This window comes from Melospiza georgiana, chromosome 1, assembly GCF_028018845.1.
Source record: "Melospiza georgiana isolate bMelGeo1 chromosome 1, bMelGeo1.pri, whole genome shotgun sequence".
Classification (NCBI taxonomy): domain Eukaryota; kingdom Metazoa; phylum Chordata; class Aves; order Passeriformes; family Passerellidae; genus Melospiza; species Melospiza georgiana.
In genome coordinates, this window is record NC_080430.1 from 107,365,436 (window position 1) to 107,392,413 (window position 26,978).

The 26,978-nt window shown below is 39.6% G+C and overlaps 1 protein-coding gene across 4 annotated transcripts in view; it reads left to right on the top strand.

The window, feature by feature from the left end:
* The window catches only part of GREB1L (GREB1 like retinoic acid receptor coactivator), a 132,223-nt gene that overhangs the window by 64,480 nt on the left and 40,765 nt on the right, over window positions 1-26,978 (top strand). For 2 of the 4 annotated variants that reach the window (XM_058019370.1, XM_058019359.1), the window contains 9 exons: window positions 6,479-6,650; window positions 6,930-7,127; window positions 14,176-14,352; window positions 17,079-17,255; window positions 19,153-19,275; window positions 22,471-22,608; window positions 24,417-24,554; window positions 24,890-25,009; window positions 26,746-26,883. In XM_058019370.1, the coding sequence (XP_057875353.1) occupies window positions 6,482-6,650; window positions 6,930-7,127; window positions 14,176-14,352; window positions 17,079-17,255; window positions 19,153-19,275; window positions 22,471-22,608; window positions 24,417-24,554; window positions 24,890-25,009; window positions 26,746-26,883 (1,378 nt within the window). In that variant the 5' untranslated portion in view covers window positions 6,479-6,481. The remainder of the gene's footprint in view (window positions 1-6,478; window positions 6,651-6,929; window positions 7,128-14,175; window positions 14,353-17,078; window positions 17,256-19,152; window positions 19,276-22,470; window positions 22,609-24,416; window positions 24,555-24,889; window positions 25,010-26,745; window positions 26,884-26,978) is intronic. The other 2 variants (XM_058019379.1, XM_058019387.1) reach the window with 2 other exon arrangements.

The following is a 26,978-nucleotide window of genomic DNA, read 5'->3' on the forward strand; positions in this document are numbered from 1 at the left end:
CTACCTAAACTTCAAAATCAAAAGTGATGTTTGTAGGTTGATAACCCTTTTTTTCACACGTGAATGTTTTTCTATTGAAAGAGAAGTGTATCCATTTTGTTAAGGGTGCATAGTAATGTTCCTTTTCCTATGTATACTGTGAAAGGTCCCTGCAGCATAAAAGGATTTGCTCCATCTTCTACTAATTTGTTTAGAAAACCCTACAAAACCTCCACAGTAACTTATCTGCTCATTTCATAACCATTTGAAAGGGCTCCAAAAGCTTTGCAGTCAGAGTAGGCTAAATCCACGTAATTAACTCCTGAAAGCTTCATCTGCTTATTACATCTGGGTTTTTTTTAGGAAATGGCATCAAATGAAGCTTGGAACATGCTTAATCTTAAATCACCTCAGCCCTCACTAGAGGAATGTGTTGGTGCACTGGCTGCACCAGTTTTTCTCTCACTGTGTTGTAAGGTTTTTAACTCATCCAGAATGCAGCATTTTTTTTCCTGAGTGAGAGCCATAACCTGGAGAAAAGTAAAGCCAGTGCCATTTTGTAAAACTTGACTTGAGCTCAGCTTGCAGTGCCTTCTGTACCATTGTGTGTCTCAGTGTACTCTGTGTTTGATCGTGGTAGTAAACTGCTCTTTGTGTGCACAGCTCAGTGGATAACACTGTTAAAAAGAACTAAAGAAACATTTCAAACTTGAGGTAAAAGAGATGAGATGGTGTTTCAGTGCTATTTTTTGGTGGTTTTCCTTTGCCAGCCTCAGTGTCACATCACTGCTGGTTTATCCTGTGAAGCTGAAAACTCCCAGGTCACTGAATTTCTAAAACTGCAATTCAGACCTAATTTTTGCTTTAAATCACATGGGGGTGATTTGAAGTTCATTCATGTAAGTTCAACTTAGTAACACCATCCTGCATCCAGGTGTTAATTTTACCTTTAGTATGTTTATTATTTTGTGAGCTGTTCCTGAGGACTTTAGGAATAGTCTTGGGGTGGAAGGGATGGAGCAGTAGGGGCATAGCAGTCTCCATATTATGACCACTGGTGATTTGCTTTCTGTTTGATGTTGTGGGGAAACAGCTGCCCTCTTTCACTATCCTGCATTTGGCTGTGTAGAATATGCATTTTTCTGTCTCTGTGCAAGGAATTGTCCAAATCCCAGATAATCTGATGCAATACTCCCAAGTACAGATACCATTAATTGAGCAATAAGAGAAAGAACCTTGTCAGGAAAAAATATGTGTTCTTAATCCTTCCCATTCCTTTCACACAGTAGTGGCAACATTAGACTGAATGACGAGACTCTAAATGGTATTGGATGCAAACAATATTTTCTTAAAATTAAAGATGAGAGGAAACTGCACTGTAAATAGGGTAAATCCAAACTAATAATTAATTTCTCTTGAAAGACATTGTGAATGAGTTATTTATCTGTCACTTGCTACACAAGATCGTAAGCTCTTTTACAGTTGAGTTTGAATATCCCTAAATGAAGACAAAACAGGATGAGAATCTCAAGACTTTGAAAAGATTGTGAGGAGAGAGAAAAAAAGGGATCTTACAGTGGTTATGAATTAAGGCTTCTACTCCACCTTACAATCTTGTTTTGAGTCACACATAAGTCTTCCTCACTGAATGCTACTGTTGATGCTGTACATAGACTTTTGACTTTGAAGTGTGCACTTTTGGTGAGTATATATATTTGTTATTGTCATTATTACCTGACATTCTTCCTGCTGTATGCGTGTTCAGGGTACATCCTAGTGATGTTCTAATGGGAAAAAATAACACTCCCAGAACATGACTAAGAATGATGTAAACAATCAAAAACACTAGCTGTACCTGCAACAACCAGTTCAGTTTTTCTGCAGCACAAATAGATGCCTGCTCTCTCTTTGCCTGAGATAACCCTTTGAGATACAGAAGCTGTGCTGGGCCTGGCAGTGCCTTTGTGGAGCAACTTGCTTTCTTTTCCTTTGAAGAGAAACTTCTCTGTGGGGTAGGCCAGATCAGAAGCCAGATTATGTGTTTTGGAGAACACAATTACATTATTAGGTTAAACACAAAGTAAGGACTTGATAGAGCTGACTTAATGGAGGGTGTTTGCATCAGATTCATCATTCGCTATCAGGTAATTGTGAAATTGCTTTAAGCCATAACAACAACACTCACCCCTCCCTCATCCTCCTGTTCGGTTCCTCTCCTTTAAAGTCTCCGGGGTCATGACCCACCTGGAGGCCAAATATGTGGTATCTGGTGTACTGAATGATCTGATTATATTTTTACTAGCAGAGCCTTCAACTCAATGTGCAGTTCTGGCTCCCAGGAGTTATTGAGTCATGATCCACTTTTCAGAGGTGACTTTTATTTTTGTTTGTTTTGTTGTTTGTTTTTTTTTTTTTGGTTTTTTTTTTTTTTTTCCTAATGCAAAGAAGCATAGTCCCCTTTTTTCCTGTCTCAAAGTGGGTAGTGGTTACTGTACTTACACACTGCTGGACCTGGGCTCTGGTTTTTCTCAAACATCCCATGTCATGTTTCTGCACAGATCTTTTGAAACCTGGGTGAGCACATGGAACAGGATTGTTTGCTTGAATTGACAAGGCCTTTTTGTAAATTCAGCTTCTGGCTTTGAAAGAGTGATTAGAATTTCCCTGAGTCCTTCACCACACAGCAAAGTAATGCAGCGTTAAAATCAATTCTCTTTGAAATTTTGCTTTTGTTATTTCCATTTCTGTCTGCCTTGATAGAAGATCATGGTAATTGTAGTTTTGCTTTCCACAATGAATGCCCATATTATTTTATTTAAAGCTACTGAAATAATCCTCCTTTACCTGTGGTCAGGTTAGAGGAATTTCCCAATTGCCTTGTTCATGTGTCTTTGTAAGGAAACAGATGGAAATGTGAGAGCTGCCTTCCAGCTCCGTTTTAAGGCAGCTCTCACTCCAGGAAATCTCATGGTTACTCCTCTAGTTCAGTGATGGGCCACTGCAAAGAAGACTTGTAGTGGGTTTAGGAAATTTGCTTTGTAGAAGCACAGCAGAAATGGAGATGTGCTGGGTGGTGCTTTAGTATCTGACTCTTTTCAGAGAAGAACACTGAGAGTGATAGAGCCTGGAGGTGAGGGTGATCTAAATTTTAGGAAATTCCCGTATTATTTCATGTTTTCTTTCAGATTTAATTTTGAAATTATTAAATTCTGATAATGTCTTCTAATCCCCATAGTAAGTTTTGAGGAAATTAAATAAAATTCATCTCTGTGCAGTGAGAATGTTGTTGTGGTAGAGGGGAAGCCTTAGAAAGAGTGTTGCCAAATTGGCCCTCCTTCCTTGGTAGGGTGCTTGGGAAGGAAAAAGTATAAATACAGCTAAATGCACATACACTTTGCACATACTAGCATTCTTTAGGGCTCAATCCAAAACAGACCTTAAAAGGTTGCCAAGAGAAGTAGGCAACTTAAGAATTACACTGAGACCCATCCAGTGGTGCAGGTACAAGGAAAGGTGAAGGCTGGAATACTGAATTAGGGGTGTGCAGATGGCTCATTGCCAGGAATCTAACCAGCTCTGTGCTGAGTTAGCTACAATTAGTGTGCAGGTAGATATGGAAATGATTATTTACCCTCTCACCAAACCTCCTGCCCACTGGAAACCTCTCAGTGCATGCAGGTTGGCTCCAGCAGAATTCCCTGCCATGTTGCTGGATGTGGAGCAATGGACACGAGGGTGAGCTCTGATGTGCCAGAGTTGGCAGCATGAAAACAGGTTTGTGAGATCAGGGAGGAGCTCCTGAGTCAAGTCCAGCTCTGTTTTCTCAGTCACTGTGTCAGATTGGCTCAGATGAACTCAACAATGGAATGTCTTTCCCACATCCTCCTGATGCATCTGATGCACCTCACTGGTGCATCATCAGATGGGCAGAATTTTAAGAAAACTTTATCTTAATTTCACTATGAAAAGCAAGAGGGGTTGGTTTGTTGGGGTTTTTTTCCAAATGACCTCATATATGAATGTTGGATAGACATATTATTTGGGTAATTTTTAAACAACAAACATTAATTTAGTTATGTTAAAACATTGGCTTTGGTCATATTTAAATGCAGATATGGCAGATACATGTCTTAATAAGAGAAATGTTCTTTGGTTTTGGTGGTTTGGTTGGGTTTTTTGTTTTCCCCTTCCTTTAAATTCCGTCAATTTATTTTTCCTCCAGGCTCTGCTGCCTCCTCAAGCCCCCTCAGCACACTGGAGTCCATTTACAGCATGTTCTTCTGTCTCCTCTGCTGCTGCTGAGGTGTGGTCCCATTTACACTCTGAGGAGGAAAATTAACCATTTCCTAATTGCACCAGGCATCTAGGGCTAGAATCAAGTGCAGACACACTAAGGAGTTACTCCCTTGAATTGGTGCTCCAGTTTTGGGGAGGCTGGATCAAGCACAGCCTGACCCAGGCAGCAGCTCACTGCTGGAGGGTCCTGCCACCTCCTCTCCCCTCCCCGGCTCCATTGAGCTCCAAATGAGGCCCAGCTGCCCTAATGGCCTCGGGCAGTGTTAGGAAATCAGCTGCCCGTGCTGTTCTCCAGGGCTCCCAGCTTCCTCAGCAGGACCCGGGGCCACCCTGCCCGACACCTCTGCCTGCCCCATCCTGCACAGGCACATCCCTGCATCCCTGCACGCCATCCTCCTGCTCTGCTCCCACGCTGCAGGGACCAGAACTCGCCCCAACTGTGCTTCCCGAGCCTTTCTTTACTTGGCATTTCCACCAACAAGCTTGTTTTCTCTTGGCAGGCCAGAAACATCCTCTGGTAGCATTAACCATTAACCATTTCTCTGTGGCAGTCTCCATCCACAGGCAAGTCTCCTTGTAGAGATGCCAGGGAAGCAAATTAAATTGCCAGCACTTTTGCTGTGTGTGTGCGCTATGCTTTATTAATAGCTTCCCATCAAAATTAAAATAGTTGTCATAGATTTTATACAACAGGTAGGCTGTAGAAAACATGGAAAATGAACGGACTTCACGCAGAGTTTGTGCTGTGGGAATTGCAAATTTTCTGATTCATGAAGGTTGATTCATTTTCATTATGGCGTTTTAACTAAAGTCTTTTAATTTGAATGCAATCCTGAAACTTACCTTAAGCACCTCATAACTGACATAAATAGCACAGAAATTAAATTTTATTGCATGAAATTTGATAATAATCTGTCATGACTTCACTTATATTTATGGAAGTATTGTGACCAATTTCAGCAAAATAAGTATTTCAGAGACTTAGCTGATTTCCATAAATTCTTTTTTTCAAAGGCACCTGACAGGCTTTAGGCTACTGCAGCCTTAATATTGCTACTGGGGAAAACTTTTCTCTGTTGAAATAAATTTCTCTGAAAGTTCAGTCTTGTGTTCTGAATATTGGAAAATTATAGACTGCTTTTTCTTTGGAACAAATGTCACTTGAATAATGATTTAGCAAAGTGAAAAATTTCATATTTCAGTGAGTCTCCCTTAGCTCATTTTAAAACCTTCCATGGCCACCCTGTTAGTAAAGGTTTAAGTTTGAGTGTCCATATCCCAGTGCTGGGTGCACAAATATAACAGTCTTTGGGTTGTGTGATGCCATCCAAGGAGAAGAAATGGTCTACAGGTCTGTTTGTGCTTGAGTATTTAATTAAGTTCCTAAGTTCATCATCGATATAAATAGAAATATTAATTGTTAAAGCAGATATTTAAATGATTGTTATCACTCTCTGAGTGTAAAGCATAATTTCAAAGAAAGACATTTCACTGCATTTGCTGCATGTGGTTTAGAAGTTATTTATTTCTCTCTTTTTATGTTATATTTTGTTATAACTAGATACTTTGATAGGTCAGACTACATGTAAATCGCAGTATTGCATTGAAGACAGGAGGTGAAGAGATTCTGAAAGACAGAGAAACTGACCTTTCATGTAATTTCAGTTAATATGAACAAGAGCAAAAATTCAAGTTATTGGATGTCTTTGTGTAAAGTTTTTCTCCAAATAATGGTATACTGACAAGTGAAAAATGGTGTAAACATACTCTTTGGTAAAAACTGATGAAGCCCAACTTGATTTTTAATTTTTTTTTTTTTTTGTTATGTACTGTTCCATATTCTACCCTGAATATCCTAAAAAACCCCAAATAATGATGATTTTATCTATCCTCCATTAATTTTTTTTTATGCCAGGCAGCTTCTTGAGGCTCTTGAGAGGCTGTGTACCCAGAAGACACAGAGCAGTGTGTTGGAGATGTTCTAAAAGCTTGGTGGAACAGAAGGATGCAGTCTGCCAGACAGAGAGAAACACTTGACGTGTGCTGCTAGTTAGAGATGTTGTTTGCACAGCATATTTTCTTGCTGACTTTATATCACTGTCATGAATGATAGTGAGATCTCTGTCTTCATTTGTAAATTCTCTGTGCATGGGCATTCCCATCATTCCCATCCCCTTATCAGCTGTTTCCTTTGTGTTTTTAGATCATGGGGAATTCATATGCAGGGCAACTGAAATCTGCCCGTTTCGAGGAAGCTCTCCATAACTCCATAGAAGCTTCTCTGAGATGCAGCAGCGTTGTCCCACGGCCAATCTTCTCCCAGCTGTACCTGGATCCTGACCAGCCTCCTTTCCTGCCGGAAGGTAACCATGAAAGTATGGCCCGTTTCAGTTGTTTTTCTGTGTCTTGAAAAGGGTGGGGGGTGTTTCATTAAAAAAAAAAAAAAAAGAAAAAAAAAAAGGCAGAAACTGCACAGCAGTTCATTGTGTTACAAAATCTGAATCATGGGCATCATTAAGGGGAAATAATGGCATGCTGGTTATTTTAAAAGGAGATAAATATTATATTAAAAGGAGATATGTTGAAAAGTTTAACTTTCTAGTTTATTTTTATCTTTACTATATTTTATTATTTTTTCTATTTTTATTCTTCAGATGTGAAGCCAAAGGTAGAAGAGTTGGATAAAGAGTTAGTACATCGCTATTCACAAAATGGAAACCTGGACTTTTCTACCAACCAAACTGTTAATGAAATGGAAGATGAAGAAGAGGATGAAGACATGTCAGATTCAAGCAGTCCACCAATCCCATACTCGCAAAAACCTGCCCCGGAAGGGTCTTGCACTACTGATGGTTGGTATCCTTGTGTTTTACTGTATGATCTTCACTACTGTATGATTCTAATGATAATGTGCATTCTGTCTCTGCAGTTACAAATTCTTGAGCTAGAAAGTCTGAAAACACAGTTTGGTCAAAGCCATGGATCTGACAAAATACAGTTATAAGGACTTGTTTGAGAACATAAAGTTCAGTGTATCCTTGGAAAGTAGTGTTGAGAACTGGCTGTGGCACGCCGTTTGTTCCTGAAAGCCCCTTTTTTGTCTGTGGTTTTCATTGAGTCACTGTCCTTAGAGAGGTTACCTGAGTTGGCATCACTATGGCTGGTTCTCAATCTGTGCCTAAGTGATTCTCAGAAACATTGGCAAAGCTGGATTTAGTTGCTTCCATGGGCTGAAGGAAGAGTTTGGAGAAATAAAATGGGGGACGCTTAGTGTACTTTCTGCTGCTGAGGTGATAAGAAGGTTGGTAGTGGAAGCTTGTCTGTTTTGTCTTCCCCATGTGCCTGCTGGCCATTGCTTCCTCACCCTGAACTGCCCTGATTTGTTGTTGCTCAAGATAAGCAAAATTATTTGCTATATTACTATATACTATATACTATATACTATATACTATATACTATATACTATATACTATATACTATATACTATATACTGTATTTGTTTGGGTTTAAATGTGTCAAAGAAAGAACCAGCTAATTATGCATGTACCTACTTGGCCTAAGAAAAATTGATGTGATTGGTTCATCTTATCCCAAAATTGTTCTATTCTGAAGTTTAACTTCCTCAAAAAAGGAAGATCTGCTTACTGTTATCAGATGTGTTTCTTGTTAAAACATCTCCCTGCTGACTTCAGACACCTGAAAACAAGAACTGTTCCCACCAGATCCAAATGCCCTTTTTGACTTTTTATTCAATATCCCTCTGAATCATGGAAATCCTTGTGCACAGTTCATCAAAAGCTGTAATTTTGAAATGGTTTTGCACCTTACTGAAGTATCTGGTTATCTGAAGTGATAGAAGTAAGGACCAACTGCTGGTAATTCTTTGACATTTCTGGGGGGCGGGCATTATTGGCATGTATTGTCATCTTTGCCTTTTCCACTTCCAAATGCAGCTCACAGGAGCATGTTTACCCTCTCTAACAGCATACTGCCCATTCCCTGTAGCCCAAAGAACAGAAGGGCTGGCTGGCTACTGTGAAAATATGGGGAATATTGTTGGGAGAATTCGTTACTCACACAGAAGTGTGGTTTTCTGTCCTTTGAAGGCTTGCAAATTTGAAGGAGGAGGGAAGGAAAAGGTACAAAACAATATATTCCTAGGAAAGTGTTATCAGTTGAAGACAAGTATCAATAAAGTCTGCAAAATCTCCTGTGGAGAGCAGGAGCAGTGCCTTTTTCACTTCACATATTATATGTATGTAATGTTAAACTTCTTAGTATGTCCTGGGATTGACCTTTCAGGGGCAGTTTTGTGTTTTGATTTTTATCTATAAGGCTTTTATGATCAAAGCACTCTAGAAGAAAGTTTTGTGTGTTACATCTACGAAGTTTAGGGTTGTTCATTACTCATTTTTAAGTTTACCATTCTGAGTTTACAAAATCTGCCTTACTTTTAGATGTTCTCAAGGAACCAATTTAAGAGAGTAGTGGGTTTGTGTCTGGAAAAGGAATGGAAAACAGATTTTTTCCAAATACTTCTGGTGATCTGTTAGGACAGTTTTGCATAATTGTTTAAAATGCCCTGGTTCCCAAACATTCACAGTGCAGACCATATCTGAACAAGATATTAATCTGATAGCTCATCTTTCATCTCATGAGTATGCCTTCCAGAGATGTAAGACAGGATCACTGCCATTGTTTGCACCCCTTATCTTACTTATTTAATTGCAAAGGTAAATAACATTATGAAGATGTTAAGCAATACTGATAGACCATTTGAACTCACTGTATTTGGATACTTTAAACTAAGCCTGTATTCCATTGTTTATCCAAGAGCAAAATATTGGTACTAGAGCCTGCAGTTCATAGCTCTGCTTGCTGTAAAACTTGTTTCCCACCTTTTGGATCAGGTGGGATGAAACCTTTTTCCCTTTGAGGTATTTGTGCTGTTTGTTTTCCTGAATTCAGGATGTGTGCCATAACCATCATATTATTTTCTGTGGTGACTTGTTTTTTTATTCAGATGCATTTGTCAGTCACGTGGGTGCAGAAGGTAGATCTTAATGCCTTTAGTTGTCAGCTAAAAAAAAATTAATGCCTCACAAGTGAGTTTGTTGGAGATTCTTTGTCAGCTAGTATTAGATGTCTTAACTCTCTTCTTAGCCCATTGGAAAGAGCAACTGTATTTGCCACTGTACCTTGCTATTAGTCATGAAAGTAATTCACTCATTTTCAGGGGATTTGGGGGTTTGTTTTTGTTGTTTTTTTTTTTCCTGCTCAACACAAATTTTTGTAACTAAAATTTCCATGAAAATAGGGTTTCAAGAAAAATAATTTATTTGTTTTCATATGGGTTTCTCAAATAGTCACCAAAATTCTTGCATTATCAAGAAGGTGTTCTTAACCGAGTGCTTGCTGTAGCTTTAAAAGAGGCTGCTTCTAATTTGTGGAATAACATTCTATGCAAGCTGTGGGAAACACAATAGTATCACCTTTCTTTTGTTAGCAAATCCTCAATTTACCTGATGCTTAAAGAAAGGCCAAGGTAGTTTTAGAGGCAATTAGGTAAGCAGGTACTTAACACCTGATTACTTACTGTGAGGTTACAATAGCGAGTGACAGTGACCCCTAATTCATATGTAATTCCTGGAAGCTAATTCCTTATGCAAATACCCCATTTATTACAGTGCAACAAGGGGCTGGTGCCCCACATGGAAACTACCTCTTCTTACGGCGGGGAAAGGGAAGACAAATACAAGTTTCGTTTTTAAGAAGATTCTAGGACTTGTAGTCGTTGACAGCTGTGGGGATACATTTTCAGGAAGATGGGACTGGGTTACATTAAATGATGTTGGAGAATGCAAATGTGCTTCTCAGAAACAAAAACTAATGCAGAGAAATGCAGATGTCTGTAAAAGCTGTTAATATTCTAATTTTTTGGTGACTGCTCCTGGTATTTGCAAATCTTTAATTGAAATATAAGTTCCTGTTCCTTATTTGAAACAAAGCTGAGATCCTGTGAGAACATTTTTTTTAATAGCTCAGCAGTTACATATCGATAAAAGATTTCACAAAAAGAAGTTGGTTTGGTTTACTGACTCGTGTTTTCTTCTCTTTGTACTTAGATTTTCTTAAAACGTACACAAGTAAATTAAAGTGCCATTCTTTCTTCTTTAGAGGAACTGTTTTACTGCTGTTTAACATAGAAATGTAGGTGCCAGCACAGTTATAAATGAATAGCTATGGAATGTAAATGGATTTTAAATGTTCTCAGACATTGATAGCACAAGTTCATCTAGTACTGAGACATTGTCTTGTCTTTCCTAATGTGGAAATTATTATTTCTAACATATAATTAATTACCAATGCAAAAATCAGGCAAAACAGAAAATAAGGTTGGGGTCTCTGTGGTGCTTGCTAGTTAGAAAAAGACAATGTAACAGGGAGAGGGTTAATCTCCCCTTTATCTCCCCACAGTTACTTGCTTCCAAATCAATGTGTTTTGGGTGGAATTTCCTCATTCAGTTTCAAAAAGCAGCAGAAACTTAAAAGAGTGCTTTTCAGGCCTAAAAGGGAAAGAAGGATAATGAAGGGCTCTTGAAGTATCTGCATGTCTTTGAAGGAAACTTCAAACCTTTTACTGCACAGGGGCAGATTTGCATCCTCTCCCATCTCCTGGTGGCAGTAAGTCCGGCTGTGCCTGGCCAGGCTCTGCAGCCCTCCCTGCTTCTCCTGGGGCAGGGGTTCCATGAGCCAGAGAAAAGTTCCTGGAGCTCTGGGGGTCTGTCAGGGCTGCCTCTCTCCCTGCCCACCCATCGGCATCCCGTTCCCTCTCGGAAGGGAGCCAGGGGAAACCATTTGGTGTCAGCCCTGTTTATTATCTCACCACCTCAGAAAACGAGATTTTGGCAGTCGCCTGTGAGCTCTGGGCTGGTGGCTGCTTTCTGCCCTTTCTGGCCGTGAATTATAAAGGTAGTGAATTTCAGCAAGATTTGTGAAGTTCAGGAGCTGGTTGGATGACATCGGTGTCCCCAAACTGAAGTCCCCTGGGGCAGCAACATAATTATAGCTCTCTCACGGGCTGAACATCACAGAGGCATGTGCTGGCCAGCCAGTCTGCACATGCATACCTCTCTGATCCAGAGATGTCGCCAGCCAAAGCCCAGGAGGATGCCAAAGGAGATTGTGAAAGGAGGGAGAAGGGGGAGCGTGCAAAGGGTCTGGGAGCACTGGCTGAGTAAGAGATGATACTGGGGGTGAATCGTAGGTGCTGCTTGCAGATCCAGTAGGATGCAGCATTCCTACAGTCCAGTCCCACATATCCTAAATGGTGGGAAATATTAATATCTACGGCCTCTCAGCAAAGAGGCCGCTGTTCCCATGATAGCAGGCAGTTACTGAACTGTGCTTGTAAACTTGTTAACATGTTTTTCCTTAGGACTCTCCTGTAGCTTCTCCCTTGGGGACTGATGCAGAATGGTGACGCACAGATGCCCAAAGCATAGCTGAAGTTGTTTTGCTCGTAGCCCAGATAAAGCTGTCGTTTCTTTCACCTGGGATGTTGTGGAGCCCTGCTTCACTTCACTGGGACAACAAAACCCTCAAGCACCCCAAGGGGCTCAAAGCTTCCCTTGTGATATTCACCCTTCTCAAGGTTGTGTGCTCCTTCAGGAGGCAAGTCTGTATTGACACACAGCAACACTTGACAACCTTGCTTGTGCCAGTATTGCTGTTGCTAGCAATTCCTTCAAAAGCCTTCTCCTGTTGGGCACCATTTGTGCTTCTGGGCATTTCCAGAACATTTTTAGGTAGAGATTGGGCTAGAAGCTAATTGTGTAAAACATGGGTTTAAATCTGTGTTGAAATCTTACTGCACTTGCTGTTTCATAATCCTTATCTACAGATTTCCTGTTTGCCCACATTGTCAGCAGTGGGCAATTTTTCTGCTTTAAATCTAGATGTAAAGTGGTATTTTCTAAGCATGTCAACTACTCAGATTTCACTGAATGCCTAAATATTTAAAGTCAGTTTTGAAAATTCTGGATTTAATGCCCAAGTGACATAAACATTTGAATAAGCAAATATTATTTTGAATGTAAGGATCTTTTCCCCTGGGTTTATCTGAGACTGTTTCTTTCTAAATTATATCACAAAGTCTAGGTAATACTTAGCCTGGTACCTGGCTTTCTATTTGACTATGATCAATATGTTTTTAGAGAACATGCCTTAAGAAGAATTCAACAGATTAAAATCAAATGACACCTAATCAGAAAATAACTAATTGTGCTTTAAACATGCAGATTTAATACTTCTCTTCTAAAGCATACATAAGTTTTTATTGGTAAGTTATTGATAAAATCCACTGATTCGATACATGAAAACTTCAGGTGTTTCATTTCCATTCATTGCCTGGAAGAAGGTGTGTGTGAGGGGTGAATCCAAGCCAGCTTTCCATGAGCTGCTGCTGGAACTGAGCTGATTGAAGAAGTGAAGAAACCATTCAGCCAAGAGCTGGTTCAGCCGATTGTGAGTGTAGGCACAAGACTGAACCTGTGTTGGACCCTGTTTTCAGCAAGCTGCTGCTTGTGAGGAAATTCATGCAAGCTAAATCTGTGCATTCCGCTTTGCACATGCTCTGTGCCTGCTGCAGGGCTGAGATAAAACCAAAACCCATTAACTTCCATAATTTTTGCTGAAGTTGCTGTAGGTTTTGACCCAGGAGCTAAGAGCACAGTCATATGTACCAATAATGGCTGAGGTGGCTTTTGGTTAAGCTGTGATCACATTGTGTTACCACATGCTTACACAAGGTCTTTCTCCAGGATATTTTTCTTCCTTAAAATTTCTGTTACAATGAATATTATTTACATTAGTAATATTTTAAATCAAGTGTAAGTAATACGTATTTATAGCTATTGCAGTAATTTCAAATTTAGCAGTAATATTGATTATTGTGATTGTGGTTTTCTTTATTTATTGCTTATTTAGCCTGGACACTGCTCTGGGTTGCCTTGCTTTGCTTTTTGTGTCACCCAGCCTGCTACCTGCTCACTGCAGGGCATAGAACAGCAGAAACTCTCTCGGGTCCCCATTTTTGCCCACTTGTGCTGCTTTAGCTCCACACTGATATTAGAAGGCCAAGAGGCAATGTTATGTCCTTATTTTGTGGGCATATGTGTATTTGAGTGGACAAAAGACTTAACTGGGGACTGGAAAGTCCTGCAGTCCACTGAGATACTTCAAGAGACTCAACTGGAGACATTGCAAAACATGATTCACATGTCTAAAACTAGTGAATTATTTATTTGATGGAATTTCTAAAATGTTTGGAGAATTTAAAACTTAGATATTTAATTATTTTAATGTAATAAAATGATTTTTACTAGCCTCTACTAAACTTTCATCATCAATTTTTATTATTCTTTTGTATTACTTAATGGTGTTCATGTATCAACGCTCGCCTTCTGCAAGCAACTAAGACAAAATAGTTTCTCTTGAAAAAACTGTAAACTAAAGTTTGGCAAAGAAAAAATAATCTTTGGCATGTTTCAAGAGCTGTTTTCTGTCATTAAATCACAAGCTTATCCTCTTATTTTGATTGCTTTTGAAAAATTGGGTTTTGGAGCTATTTGATGTCTAATGTTTGGACACTTAAATTTCTTTTGTGCCCATATATCTTCAGCATATTTAAAATAATGTTATCTATTGCCTCTGGAACTCTCTGCTAGTGGTTCTGGTGAGATGCTATCTCAATTTCCTCTATTTCCCTTAAAAAAGATATATTAAAATTCCAGTTATAGCATCAAGTTGTGAAGGCCATTTGCTTTTGCAACTGATAAAGCAAAGAGAATTAAATGAATTCTTCTGAAGAGTTATCATTTGTTTTGCTTTGTTCTGTAGGTTTTTGTCAAGCAGGCAAGGATTTACGGTTGGTATCTCTGTGCATGGAGCAAATTGATATCCCAGCAGGCTTCCTGTTAGTAGGAGCCAAATCTCCCAACCTTCCTGAGCACATTCTAGTCTGCGCTGTTGACAAGAGGTTTTTGCCAGATGATCATGGAAAAAATGCACTTTTAGGTAAGAGATCTTTTTTTCTTTGTACCATAACAATTTGGAGGAAAAAAAAAAAGCCAGTTGAAAATTATCTAATGTCATTTCAGCTAATAACCTTCTATTAGAAATGTGTTGAGGAGAGGACTGACTTCATTAAATCAAATCTGTAGATGAACCTGCCTTAAAAGCCCATTTTAAAACAAGTCCCTGATTCCACCATTAATCGCAATTGAATCTCCCAGATTTCTGTGTGGGCAGAAGTCAATTGCAGCCCTGGCATTCTAAATGTGAGCTATCCATATTCTCTGTATCTCAGCTGGAGCTTACAGCATTTTCATTTAACAAGAAATATGCTCATGCAAGTACTGAAAATGAACTATATAATTTTATTTTTTATTATTAAGGGATGATTTCTGCCCTTGGCTTCACCAGGATCATTGGTCTCAGTAGAAGTTCTGGGAGCAGTTTGCTTCCCAAAAACCAATACATAGGGACACCCCACCTCACCTTTCCCAATTATGTCATAATCTGTTACTTTTATGAAGTTTAAAATTTTAGTACAATAATGAATACCTCTTGGTAATTGAAGAGAGGCCTATGTGCACCTAAATTTCCTGCCTGGGTCACAACTGGTGCACATTTTAACAAGCTAGTAAAAGTGATTTAATGTATTTTGGATTATTTAGCCAGTTTTGAATTTACTCTTTTATTTATCCCTCCAGTCATTGCTCTGCCTAGGATATATTCAGAAAGACCTTTCAACAGGAAAGAAATTACAACAAAGGATAAATACCCCGATTTAACTGCATTGCTCAAATTCTGGTGCAGACCACCAATATTTAGTGTAACTCTTGGAAACAGCTTTGTTTTGTGCTTTAATGTTACATCTCCATTAAATCAATTTGATAAATCCATACACAGCAAACCTTTGGGCCTAAGGCAGAAGTTAGATAGAGGCCTAAGGCCTGAGTTAGAGAGAGGCTGTGGTGTGATGTGCCCTCACTGGTTTGACTGGGGATTTGGGATAACAGGGTACACTTCAGGATTCAGAGGAGCTTCTCCCCTGCTTAGCAGGGGAAGTGTCAGGAGCTGACCAATAAGAACTGATAGGCAGATGGTGTTTAAACCTGATTAAATGTGGTACTGCTTGTCTTTGTTGGTAAGCTTCCCCCTCCATCCCAGCTTTGTATCCATCCATCCATCCATCCATCCATCCATCCATCCATCCATCCATCCATCCATCCATCCATCCATCCATCCTCTCTGGTCTCATTTGTTAAGGAGCCTGGTGACTCACACCTCTGGCATTGCTGGAGTTTCTGACACTGGCACCTGTGAGCAAAGAACTGACTCAGTAGCTCTGAGAGACCCTGGTTACTCTTTCTGAAAACTGTGGAGATGCGCCAGTAGATCCTGTGGGCTGCAAGAGAGTATAATAAAGAATGATTCAGTCCCAGGAGAAACAGGATGAAGGGATTTGCATCTTGGCATCCTCATCGAAGCTGATAATGAGGCATAGTAAGGCTAAAGACAATGGCCTAATTATTAAGAGTTTTATGGATAAGGCATTTTGTCAAAAACACTGAATATCTTTGTCATAAACCTGTTATTTTGGCTGACAGGTGAGTGTAGGAACCAGCATCCTCCAAGGTGTTTGTCACTGTGGAAAATAACGATAGTAGTAAGAATGAAAAATTGATTCTCTTACAGATCTTGAACTGGTTAGTAAATGGAATACAACCCAAACAAACACAAATTTCCACTAGGTATTAATCTGCTAGCACTTTTATAAATCATTATTGATATTTCATAGAAAATCTGTTTAATTAAGGGTTGAAAGCAGTTCAGAGATGAGTGGCATGACAAGTGAGACAACAGGGCTTAATTGTTTAGCATTAGATAATAGAGGGCTGATTCAAACCACAAAGATTTTAAGGCAGACCCATTTCAGAACATACCCCTGCTTTGTTCTATGAAATGTTAGACTGGTGCCATCGTTAATCCAGATTCCCATTAACATAGCTGTGAATGGCACTGGAAATCAAGGCTGCTTATAATTCTTAGTCTGGATTATATCCTCCAGACCTCAACTCAAAATTTCACCCTTTTCTGTGAAACCTTGTTGGGAATGTTGCAGAAAAACAGTCTTTGTCCCTAAAATGGTTACTTTCTTGAGAAGCTGTAGGTTTTTAAAACTGTTTTTAAGCACTCCTAACTCCAGCCATGCAAATCTTGACATCAAGTGATTACTTTCAAGACTGTAATAACATGTAAGGTTCAGCTTACTTAGAAAGTATTCTATGTAAGAAGCCTCAGGGAAATTTTATTTGATGTTAATTTCAGCCATATGAAATTGCTCTGATGAATTAGCCACTGTTTTGAGAGACATGTCTGCAGTTTGGAACCCATGGTTTTTTGATATAGAAAAAAATGGCTTTTTTTTTTACCCTCATGGAAATTTCCTAGTGTGACAACATAGTTCTCCCCCTGTCAAGTAGTTATTCTTCTCTAGGCTGTGTAGAGTGGAAAATTGGTGGCAGGGTTTTGGCATGGGTCAGTATGCCCTAAAGAGATGTAGGAGTTCAGAAGAGCTCAGACTGACACCCATGTGCTGTGCCCACAGAAGCTGGCTGCCTGGGGGCCTCCAGTCCCCTGGAACTGGAGGTGCAGGTGGCTTTAGATGGCCTTATTCCTAGCAGACAGTACAGGACATTTAATCTGTTTGTGTATCTTCTGCTTCCTTCTTCCAGGATTTTCTGGGAATTGTATAGGCTGTGGAGAAAGAGGATTTCGGTACTTCACAGAGTTTTCCAATCATATCAACCTGAAATTAACCACTCAGCCAAAGAAGCAGAAGCACTTAAAGTACTACCTAGTAAGAAGCTCCCAAGGTGTACTGTCAAAGGGACCCCTTATCTGCTGGAAAGGTAATAAAGGTGCCCATTCAGTTAGGGGTGTTTTATGCTATTAGGGGTGATGCTGAATAAAAAATTGAAAGTTGCTGTTGAAAATGTATGCATTCAAAAGCAACTGCTTGAAGGGAGAATTCTCACTGATTTCACTAAGTTTGGATTTTGCCAAAGAGGTTAAAGTCTTAATAATAACCATGTGACTCTAAACACTCTTCTTTCATCTCCCCATACTTTTGGTGGCAGCCCTACATCTTCCCATTTTAGAGTGTGCAGTCATGTTGGTAGAAGAGAAGAGGCTGCTCAGTCTGATGATTCCTTTATGTGCCTGAAGCACGCAGCCAGGCCTGCAGCATTGGTTTTCCACTGATATTCATCTTTGCAGGTGCAGTCCAATCTGTTTTGTGTCTGAGGATAACTAGCATGCTGTAAGATTAAGAAAGCTCAGGGAAAGAAAAGACTTGGATGCTCCTGCCATTTGTGGTGTTTTACACTTAGTCTTACCCTCTACCAGAGCAGCCTGTGCGACATTATGTGCTACAGGAGGGTGCATTTGTGACCCCAAGGCAAGGTAGCCATGGGGGTGTCTTATTGGAGGATGCAGGGTTTTGGAGCTAGAACCATGCAAAGACTCAAGGAAGGAGTGGTTTACCCACTCACTGTCTGCCAAGCTGGTTTGTGTGCAGACTTCTTGACCTTTTCATCTGTGGTCTCACTCAGTGAAGACAGAGTTTGATCTGGTCCCTGTTGTTCCAAAAGGTTGATGTGAGGAGAGGGGAAGCTCTGCAGGAGAATTGACAGACATCTGAGGAGTCACATCCTCATGTGAATAGCAGCATGACACCAGAAAGAGATGGTTATCACTGAGCTGTATGAGTGATTATAGTTTGTATCAGTCAGTGTGTCAGAAGGATCCTGGCTTCAGCTGCTTTTCTCTGTTACAAGGAGAATTAACTACAACTTTAGAGTGCATGTTGCTTTTCTACAGCATTTTTTCCACAAAAATGACACAAATATTTAATTTGGTAGTGAAATTCCAAATAAAGACAAAGGCAGACTTATTTTACTTCTGGAATCTTTTTTCTGAAACCCCTCCTGATGCTAATGCAGTTGGAGTTGGTGTGTGTGCTGGTAAATGCCATCAGGAGTAATGCTCATGTGGAAGAAGCACATGGTTCCACTTTTGGTTATATACTAATTGCAAGTGCTCTGGGCACCCATGAAAATCCAGAAAATCAACTAAAAGTCAACCTCATGGGCATTACTTTGATAGGTCCTATCTCTGTATTGCTGCCATCCATCTGGTAACCTTTCACTCTTCACTTACATTATAGGTCTAATTAGAAGAAGGGTGCTTTTAAACACTTAAACCCTTCTTTTAAATCCTGATTAGATCTCAGTTTTAAAATTGGATTAATATGTGATTTTCAAGGTGACTTTCTCCTCCCTCAACTCAGTTTTCATCCAGACAGACACTAACAGCACTGAGATCTCCTTGAAGGTTTGTGGAAGCATATTAAAAATCTGGGTTTCAGCACAATTTCTCCTTTTAAAGGGCAACATATGACAGTTTGTATACAGGTTGTGCCACAGAAGTCTCTGAGTGTTTTCTGGGACATGCCCAATACCTTCAAATCTCTTGGAAGCTGTGATCTGAGGGCTCTTGCCATTTTGCAGCATCTGCTGTGTATTTGCCTGGCCCCCTGAGTGGCCCCCAGGGAGGTTTTCCTAATTAGGAGACAAAGTTGACAAAACTGTGAATCCGTATTTTCCTTGGATGCTGCCATTTGCCGCTGTTTGTTGTACGTGCTCTGTGTGTGCTCCTAACGTTTTGTCGCCTTTCGCCACCGCGTTGCTGAACTTTGCTGCTGGGAGGAGGCCTTGTTAATATGTACTGTAGCTGCTTCATTTGCAGAATGTAGAAGCAGGCAATCATCTGCTGCTAGCCTCTCTGCTAAGCCAAATCCTTCGGTGTCACCGTCCGCGACCCCAGAGGGTGGATCCGCTAATGGATACAAGTCAGGGTTCACTCAGACAGGTAGGAGCTGAAAGTGCTGTAAAGATAACCATTGGGGGTGGTAAGTTACCTCGGCCACTGCTGGGTCAGGGATGCTGTAAACAACTGGGTATTTACCTTGAGCCATGTGGAGATTACACTGGAGAGGATGCCTTTCAAAATTTGCTTTGGCAAAGATTAAGACCCAGGTGAGGCTGAAGGTTAGATCAGTCTCAAAACAACAATTGATGTAAAAGCATTAAACAGTCTTTGATTAAGTTACTTGATTCTGTCCCTTCTTGTTGAAACCTTTTTGTTTCATTAATTTTTTTTGTGCATCTCAAAAAACTTCAATTACATCTTTGTAGGGAAGTGTTTGCTTAGTATATAAACTAGGGTATTTGTCTGGAAAAGGAGAATAATCTCCTTTTAGGGAGAGGGGACCAGATGTTATTTTATTTACTTGCTAATTTCCTTATTTTTTTAAATTTTATTGCACAAAAAGGTGTACTTAGAATTGAAATTTCGCCATATGCATAGAGTGGGTTTTTGGTATGTGAGCTAACAGGTCTCTCACAACTATTCTAGAAAGCTATTAATGATACCCTTAAATAAGGAGGAAATATAAAAATCAAATAGACATCGACTGACAAAGAAGCAACATCTTAATATCATGTATCTATTTATTTATTGCAAGTAGACAGAGTGCTTTTGTTTGAGCTTCCTTCCTCATTACTTTATTGCAGCTTCATCTATGCTGTTATATGTTTTTGTGTCTGTTTGTGCTATTTCTTGAAAAATTAAAAACAAGAGAAAATGGCCTGTTTGTTGTTATAAATTGATATGAATGTCCAAAACCACATGTTTCTTTAAAGGGAATGAAATGCAGATAGAAAGCAAGATGGTTAAAATACTTTTTACACCTAGAAAGTTTGTCAAAAGGAGTAATAAACAAAAGCTGAACACAGGCATTCATATGAGACTATAAATCACTGATTAGTATTTTCAGAGGCACTTCTCCCAGGTGGTTGCCCCTGTCCCTGTTGAGGAAGCAAAATGCTTTGGGCTTTGGGTAAAATTAAATGACAATGTGGTTAAAACACATCTGCTGCATTTCATTGCATGATCCCTTGGCTTCCAGACCCAGGCATGAGAACTGTGCAGATGCATGAGAACCTGTTTATTTGGAGCAAGAAGCATTCTAATATTTACACAGCTTTGTCTTCTATTGTATCTGCCAAGTTAATAGATACACCTTTTATATACGGCTTTCTCCTTATCACTGCCTGCCATTTTCAGTGTGCTTGGTGTTTCTGTGTGTCACTGTTTGTACTCCTGGGTCATGCTCATCAAAACCTTTTCATCTCCTTCTCCTGTTATCTCCTGGTGAAGATAATGCCACACACATACACATGAATCCCCTGTGACTGGGAGAAGAGGGGAGAGCACCTTTTATTCAGTGGCATAAATTCTGATGTGTCACCTATGATGTGGGGCTTTTCTGGCTTTTTCTCTTCTAGATTCTGCAAAGCTCTTTCTACTGGAGTTGGCTTCTAGGTTGTTTTAAAACAGGACTACTTATTAGCAGGTTGTTTTCTGAAATTGTTTTCAGCTCATCACCAATTCATACCCTTTTTTTCTTTAAAAGTTGTGTAAATGTTTCTGGTGAGCAGCTCAGTCTCTGAGTTCTACAAGATATATGTAGGTAGTTATGGGCAGACAGTATCAAAAATATGGTTTTGGGCAGACACTTGAGGGGAAAATTCAATTCACACGTTAAGCAACTGGAAACAAGGCTTTACAAGAGAAAGATGAAGAATTTTAATAACTTATATTTTAATAAGTCCTGATTAGGTAACAGAGTGGTGTTTAAACATATACCAGCCACACCCACATTCACAGATAAAATTTCAAGAAAATGTATTACAAATAGAGGGAGGACAAAAAAAAATCCCCAAAGCTTCGAGACAGTTTACTTTAAAGAAACTTTAACACTACATATTTGCTGCATCATATTTAATGGCAGACCAGCATCTCCCTCCAAGGGCCCAGACCTGGTGGTCTATTTTGTTAGCCTTTCAGTGTATTTCCTATGAGCATGGATAAGATTTTCTGGTGGGGCAGCAGCAGCAGAGGCTCCTGTGTTTGCTCTCCATGTCAGTTCTCTGTCTGGCAAAGAAGAGCTTCCTCCCACTCTCCTCCACCAAATGGTGTGTGGCCTGAGGGTGAATGTGTTTGGCAGATCAAGTTGTCTTTGTCTTCTGTTTTCTTTAGCTGGCTGTTTTACTGGGACATCTGTAGGTGAACTTAGCCTCCTTTGCCTACTTGCTGCAGACTCCTTTCTGAACTGGTGCTGAGTTAATATTCTTTCACTCTGGTTATAAGAATTTGGATTTGCAAGTGTATCAGCATCTGAATGCCATTTTTTTCTTGAAGTAAATTGCAATTGTGAAATACCTGATATTATAGGAACTTACATGTTGAGAGGTTTGGAATCAGTTTGATACTGGGCAAATTTTCAAATTTGTTTGTTCTTCAGTTTATCCTTCTATAAAATAAGATTTATAGGTTTTAGCTGTGGTAGAGTGCTCTATGAATTTTGTTAATTTATGCAAAGAGTTTGGGCTCAAATGCCCTTAATTTTTTACCCAGATTTATAAATGAGCATATGCTTGTTATAGTTTTATAGACAGTAGTGCTGTAAGGACGCTATGTTTTTGGGTTTGGTTTTTTCTGCCCTTAGTCAAGCTTAGCTGTGTCTGATAGAGATTCAGTAGCTTGTTGTGGAAAATCTCAGGTGATGGAGATTCCACAACCTCTTAGGTAACTTATTCCAGTGCTTATTCCCTGTGCTTGCTGGCTGCAATTTCCATAAGCTCTTCATCTTAGCTTCCTCATGTGAGCCATGAGAAAAATGCATTTACTTGCCTATCCCATGAGGCTATTTTGAGGAGCAATGAGATAACCCTTTCTACAGTTAAAATATCTTTTGAGTGTGCGCGAGTGCAAAATATTGTGGAAGTGATCAATCATGGGTTCAGTGGATTATAAGATTCTATAGAAACACCCAGTTAAGTGTTTGTTAAAACTCCTGAGAGATACATGGTAATTTCTTGGGAGTGTAAAAAAATTGTTTGCAATTTATGCAGAGATGAGTGTTGATAAATGTGTATGTAATAAAAAAAATTATATATATATGTAAATTTTAATAATTAATGAAACAACTTCTGTTCTCAGATTCTTCAGTGTTCAGTCCAGCAAAATCATCTTCTGCTGCTGTTAACTTAAGTGGAACACAAGACCCATCCCGGAACAAGAACATTGTGAAACCTCTGGCTCTGTCAGTACAGCTCGTAGGAAAGGCATTTGCTGCAGGTATGGCTTTGCTTTCCAAAACATCTGAGAGCCAAGGGAATCATCAGCTTAACAGCCAAGAAAAGAGGGTGTTCTTTTTTTGGTGGAAAAGGGAAAGGAAAGCATTCACTAGCATTCTCCAGAACTGTCATATTCTTGCAGTCTTTGGCACAGGAATTTTTGCAGTTAGTACTGTTCCCAAGCTTGAGCCACACCTTGGCTTTCAGATTTAATATCCTGGTAGGAGCTCTCTTCCTAACTGTAAGAGAGCATAAATGTCACTTCTTAATATCACTCTGATTCCTGCCTCAGTAATTGAGAGTTGTATGCAGTTCTGCATTTCTAACATTTATAGTTCCTCCACATACATTTGGTGGAATTTGGTCTTGTTTTAAGGAGTTTTAATATATCTGCTGTTTTAATTGCTTATTTCTCTATTGTGTGTTTAATAAATTGTAACTCTTAACCGTGACATCTAAGTCCCACACTGAACTCTATTGAGGTAATCTGATTAGGTGATTTGTCTTTAAGCAAGAAAAAAGAAATCATCACACTTATTGCAGGACAGTGTGCTTGAATAAGAAAATGTATCAATTTATTTAGTTTATATATGCACATGAGCATTACACTCTATACATTATGTATTACATCTGCTATTTAATACTATATATACTGTTATGGTACATAACACAATTGTGTTGTGGCTAATAAATCATTAACAGTTCTTTGTGCAAAATACCTTTCCCCCTCCACACTTGCATGATTTTATTTTGCACTGAAATTTCTTCTCAGCTTTTCAACCACTTTAGCTGACCCATGTCCACCATATCTGCCTGTACAAAATTGTTGACTCCGAGTAGAAATGAGGAGCTAGCAATGGACAAGTGAGGTTATTCATATTTTGTAATTGGCAATTGTACCAGAATTTATTTGGATGTCTGCAGCTGGGGAGTTGCATTGTTTTAAGCTGCATACCACATCTCTAACACTTCCAGTTGCAGCTGCCATCTGCCAGCTGCTGCACCATCTCCTGGTGTTCCTCCTGGAATGTGTTCTTGGGAGCTAAATCCTTGTGAAGCTGGCTGATTGCCAGCAAGGAACTGGAGTTTCCACTGGCCTCCATTTTGGCAGTTTATGCCATTTTTTTTCTTCTGCAAAAACTGTGTTCTAAAAAAGAGTGAAAACGATGAGTGATGGTAACTTCTGGTGATCATCTGTTGTGCATATAGCAGGTCCTGCTGAGTGTCAGGCTTGCTGGGACTGGAGAATCACCTTAGGCAGAGGTAGCAAAATTAAGCATGGTTTGCCTCAGTAATGCTCGGGCCATGTACACTTTGCAGGAAACTGCCCTGTCTTCCCCTGCCCAGTGTCCTTTGCTAAGGCTTTAGATGAGAGCCCTGTAATGAATTACTGTGCATGGCATAGGGATGACTGGGGGAAAATTTCTGAGCCACTTGTGGCTTAGAAATCTTTACAAGCTGAATTCGTGATGTATATTTAAAAAAAAATCGCTGTGTAAGAAAATATATCACAAACTTTGCAATAATTTTGTGTGTGTGATTTTTTATTGTATTTTGGTGGGGCTTTCTTTGCATTTTTTCTTCCACCTATCCCTCCTCACCTTGAAATCTGGACACCCCTTTTCAAGGCTTAGATTTTGCAATCTGAATGTTTCCCTGCCAAGTACATTTCATGCTTTCCCTGGAGTATGTTCTTTCTCAGTCACACATCTTGCCCTGTTCTTTTGCATCAGTGTGTGGCTGTATTATTTTATTTGTTTGTTTTCAAGACTGTCTCAAGCCACACACTCTGTATTTTATTATACTCAGCTCCTCTTTCACTGCGTGCCACGGATGTTGCTAATGGAAACGCTAATGGAGGAAGAAATAATGCCTTGAGTACTACAGTCTCTCGGCCAATGCCTCACTCGACATCTCCAAGTCCTGGCTGTGCAGCTGGAGATCAAGGTAAAGAAAACCTCTCTGTTTTTTTATTCTAAGCTGCATTGGATGGTGAGCTTGAAATTTGTGATTTTGTTCTTCTTCCGATTGTAGCTGTTCCTACTGTTCAGTCTTTACAGATCCATTTGCTTTTTGGCATGACCATTAATGATAATGCTGGACATTTTAACACAGGTGACAATGTTTTTCACATCACAGACTGGTTTTATGTAAATCTAGGTATGAGCTTCTGGTGCTCTGCAATGTGATACCTGCTCAACACTGGTGGGAAATGGAGGGTGGGCTGGAATTTCGTCATTTGGGAGGACAGGGTTTACAATTAGTTTTTGCTTTCCTTCCAGCATCCATGTCCAGTTCTGGACCACCAAAGAAACGCCACCGAGGATGGTCTCCTGGGTCCCCAGTCCCACCTCCTGCTTTAGCAGTACCTGTTCCTACGATCCGGCCTGCGACAAGAACAGGTAAAACTTGAATGGTGCTGAGATTTCATTTGTTAAAACGTGAACTCAGCCAACCCAGCAGCCCCTTGCTGCACCTCTCACGTGTCACACAGCAAACGTAACTGATCTTGTTGAAGTATTTAAGCGCACCATGGAGTATTTAAGTACACCATGCCCCCAAAAAAGCGCATAGGATTGCAAGGTCCCAGTTGTTGTAATCTAAGATGCAACACAGGGGAAGTAAAACTGCTGGGGGAGAGAGAGGAAAAGAAGAGGCAAATAATATTATTAAAAATATAATGCTAAAAGAAATCCATGGTTCCCCCAACTGTACCTCAGTTGTTCTAAAATTGTGCAGGTGTATGGATATATGAATATATTTCAAGGATTTTTCGTTAGCCTTCGCCTTGACTGTCGTGTTTCAGTGTGGTGTGGGATGATACAGAAGCTGTACACTCTGTTTCTGCATGGGAAAAACAGCTTTACATAATTTTGGCCTAACAAAGGACACTGATAGTGATACACTAGGTGATCTTCAGTTAAAAGCAGAAAGTGAGACCAAATGTTAGTCATGCATGGAAAAGCTGTAGGAGTTTAATATCATGGCAGGAAATAGAATTAATTACAAGTACTCATTGATTTCCATGTAGGTACCTCTTTATTCATAACTGTTCATAAAACTGTTCCCTATTTGAGTACTTTTCAGTTGTGAGATTTAGCATATTTTCTAAAGAGTAATAAATAGTTATTTATTCTTTTCTCAGTAGAGTGAGAGAATAAGCAACCAAGGAGTGAAAAAAACCATTCATCAATATGCACAATGCTTTTTTAACTCTGCTCTTGAGGACTTGGTTTTAAGATATTTTGGAATTATTTTCAGAGATACTCATCACAGGAGGAAGGGTTACATGGTAGTGCAGTCCTGCTTTTCTGAACACCTGAAATTGTAGCTTTTGTCAGTTTCTATCTTCAGAAACCCACTGAAGAGACATGATATAAGGCAATCTCCCCTGTTTGTTGAGTTTGTCTCCACTAATCTGCTACCTCTCTTGTGTACTCCATTTTCTATGAGTCTTTAGTAGTACTTTTTTCTGTTGGATAAACAGTTTCCCCATGTGAAACATTCAGGTATGCATTCATTCATCCTGACTTTGATGTTTTTCTCTTGGTGGCATGGTTTGAAAAAGTGGTTGCAAACCGCCAAATGAAGCCTAAGAAACTTGTGAAGCAGGCCTTACTCTGAAACCTGATTACAGATTACAAAATTCTTGCACTTGGCTTCCTTTGTTTATGAAAGCTGCTTCTGCTCTTTCATGAGTAAAGCTTGATTTTTATCCTTGTAGCAACTATCAAAGGGCACCTTTGAGATTTTGGCCTGCTTGTATTTTTCTTGTCTACATATATTCTGGGTCAGAAGTTGAAGCAGTTTCTTCCCTTGTATTGAGAGGCAGTATTGGAGGGTGGCCTTTTGGCTCAGTACTTGGCTTTGTTTAAAGATGCATATTCAAACCTGTGTTTTGCTCTCTCATTCTCACCAACAATACAGTGGCCAGAAAAAGTTTTATTTTGGGGGTGGGGCTACAGGAGGATATAGGCTCTTCATTTAAATTACTTAAAACTATAGCAGGAAATGCAGAGACCTTTTGAATTTTATTACAGTTAGTGGTTTGCAGTAATTTTTTTCTTATTTGTTCATAAGGCCAAATCACAGTATGAGCCTTTTAGTAATGGAAGTCTCTCTTTTCTTTATTTTATAGAGCCTCTTTTGTCAGTCCCAGTTCCTCAATCCATGTTAACTGGAATTTTACAGCCTCAACCCATCCCAGCAGGGGAGACTGTAATAGTTCCTGAAAACCTGCTGAATAACTCGGGAGTCAGACCAGTGATTCTGATAGGTAAGTCTTACACTGGGGAATCAAATGCTGCATTTTGTACTAATACACACTCCCCAGGACAAAGGGGTTTTTTTTTTCTTTTTGTCGGTCCTGTA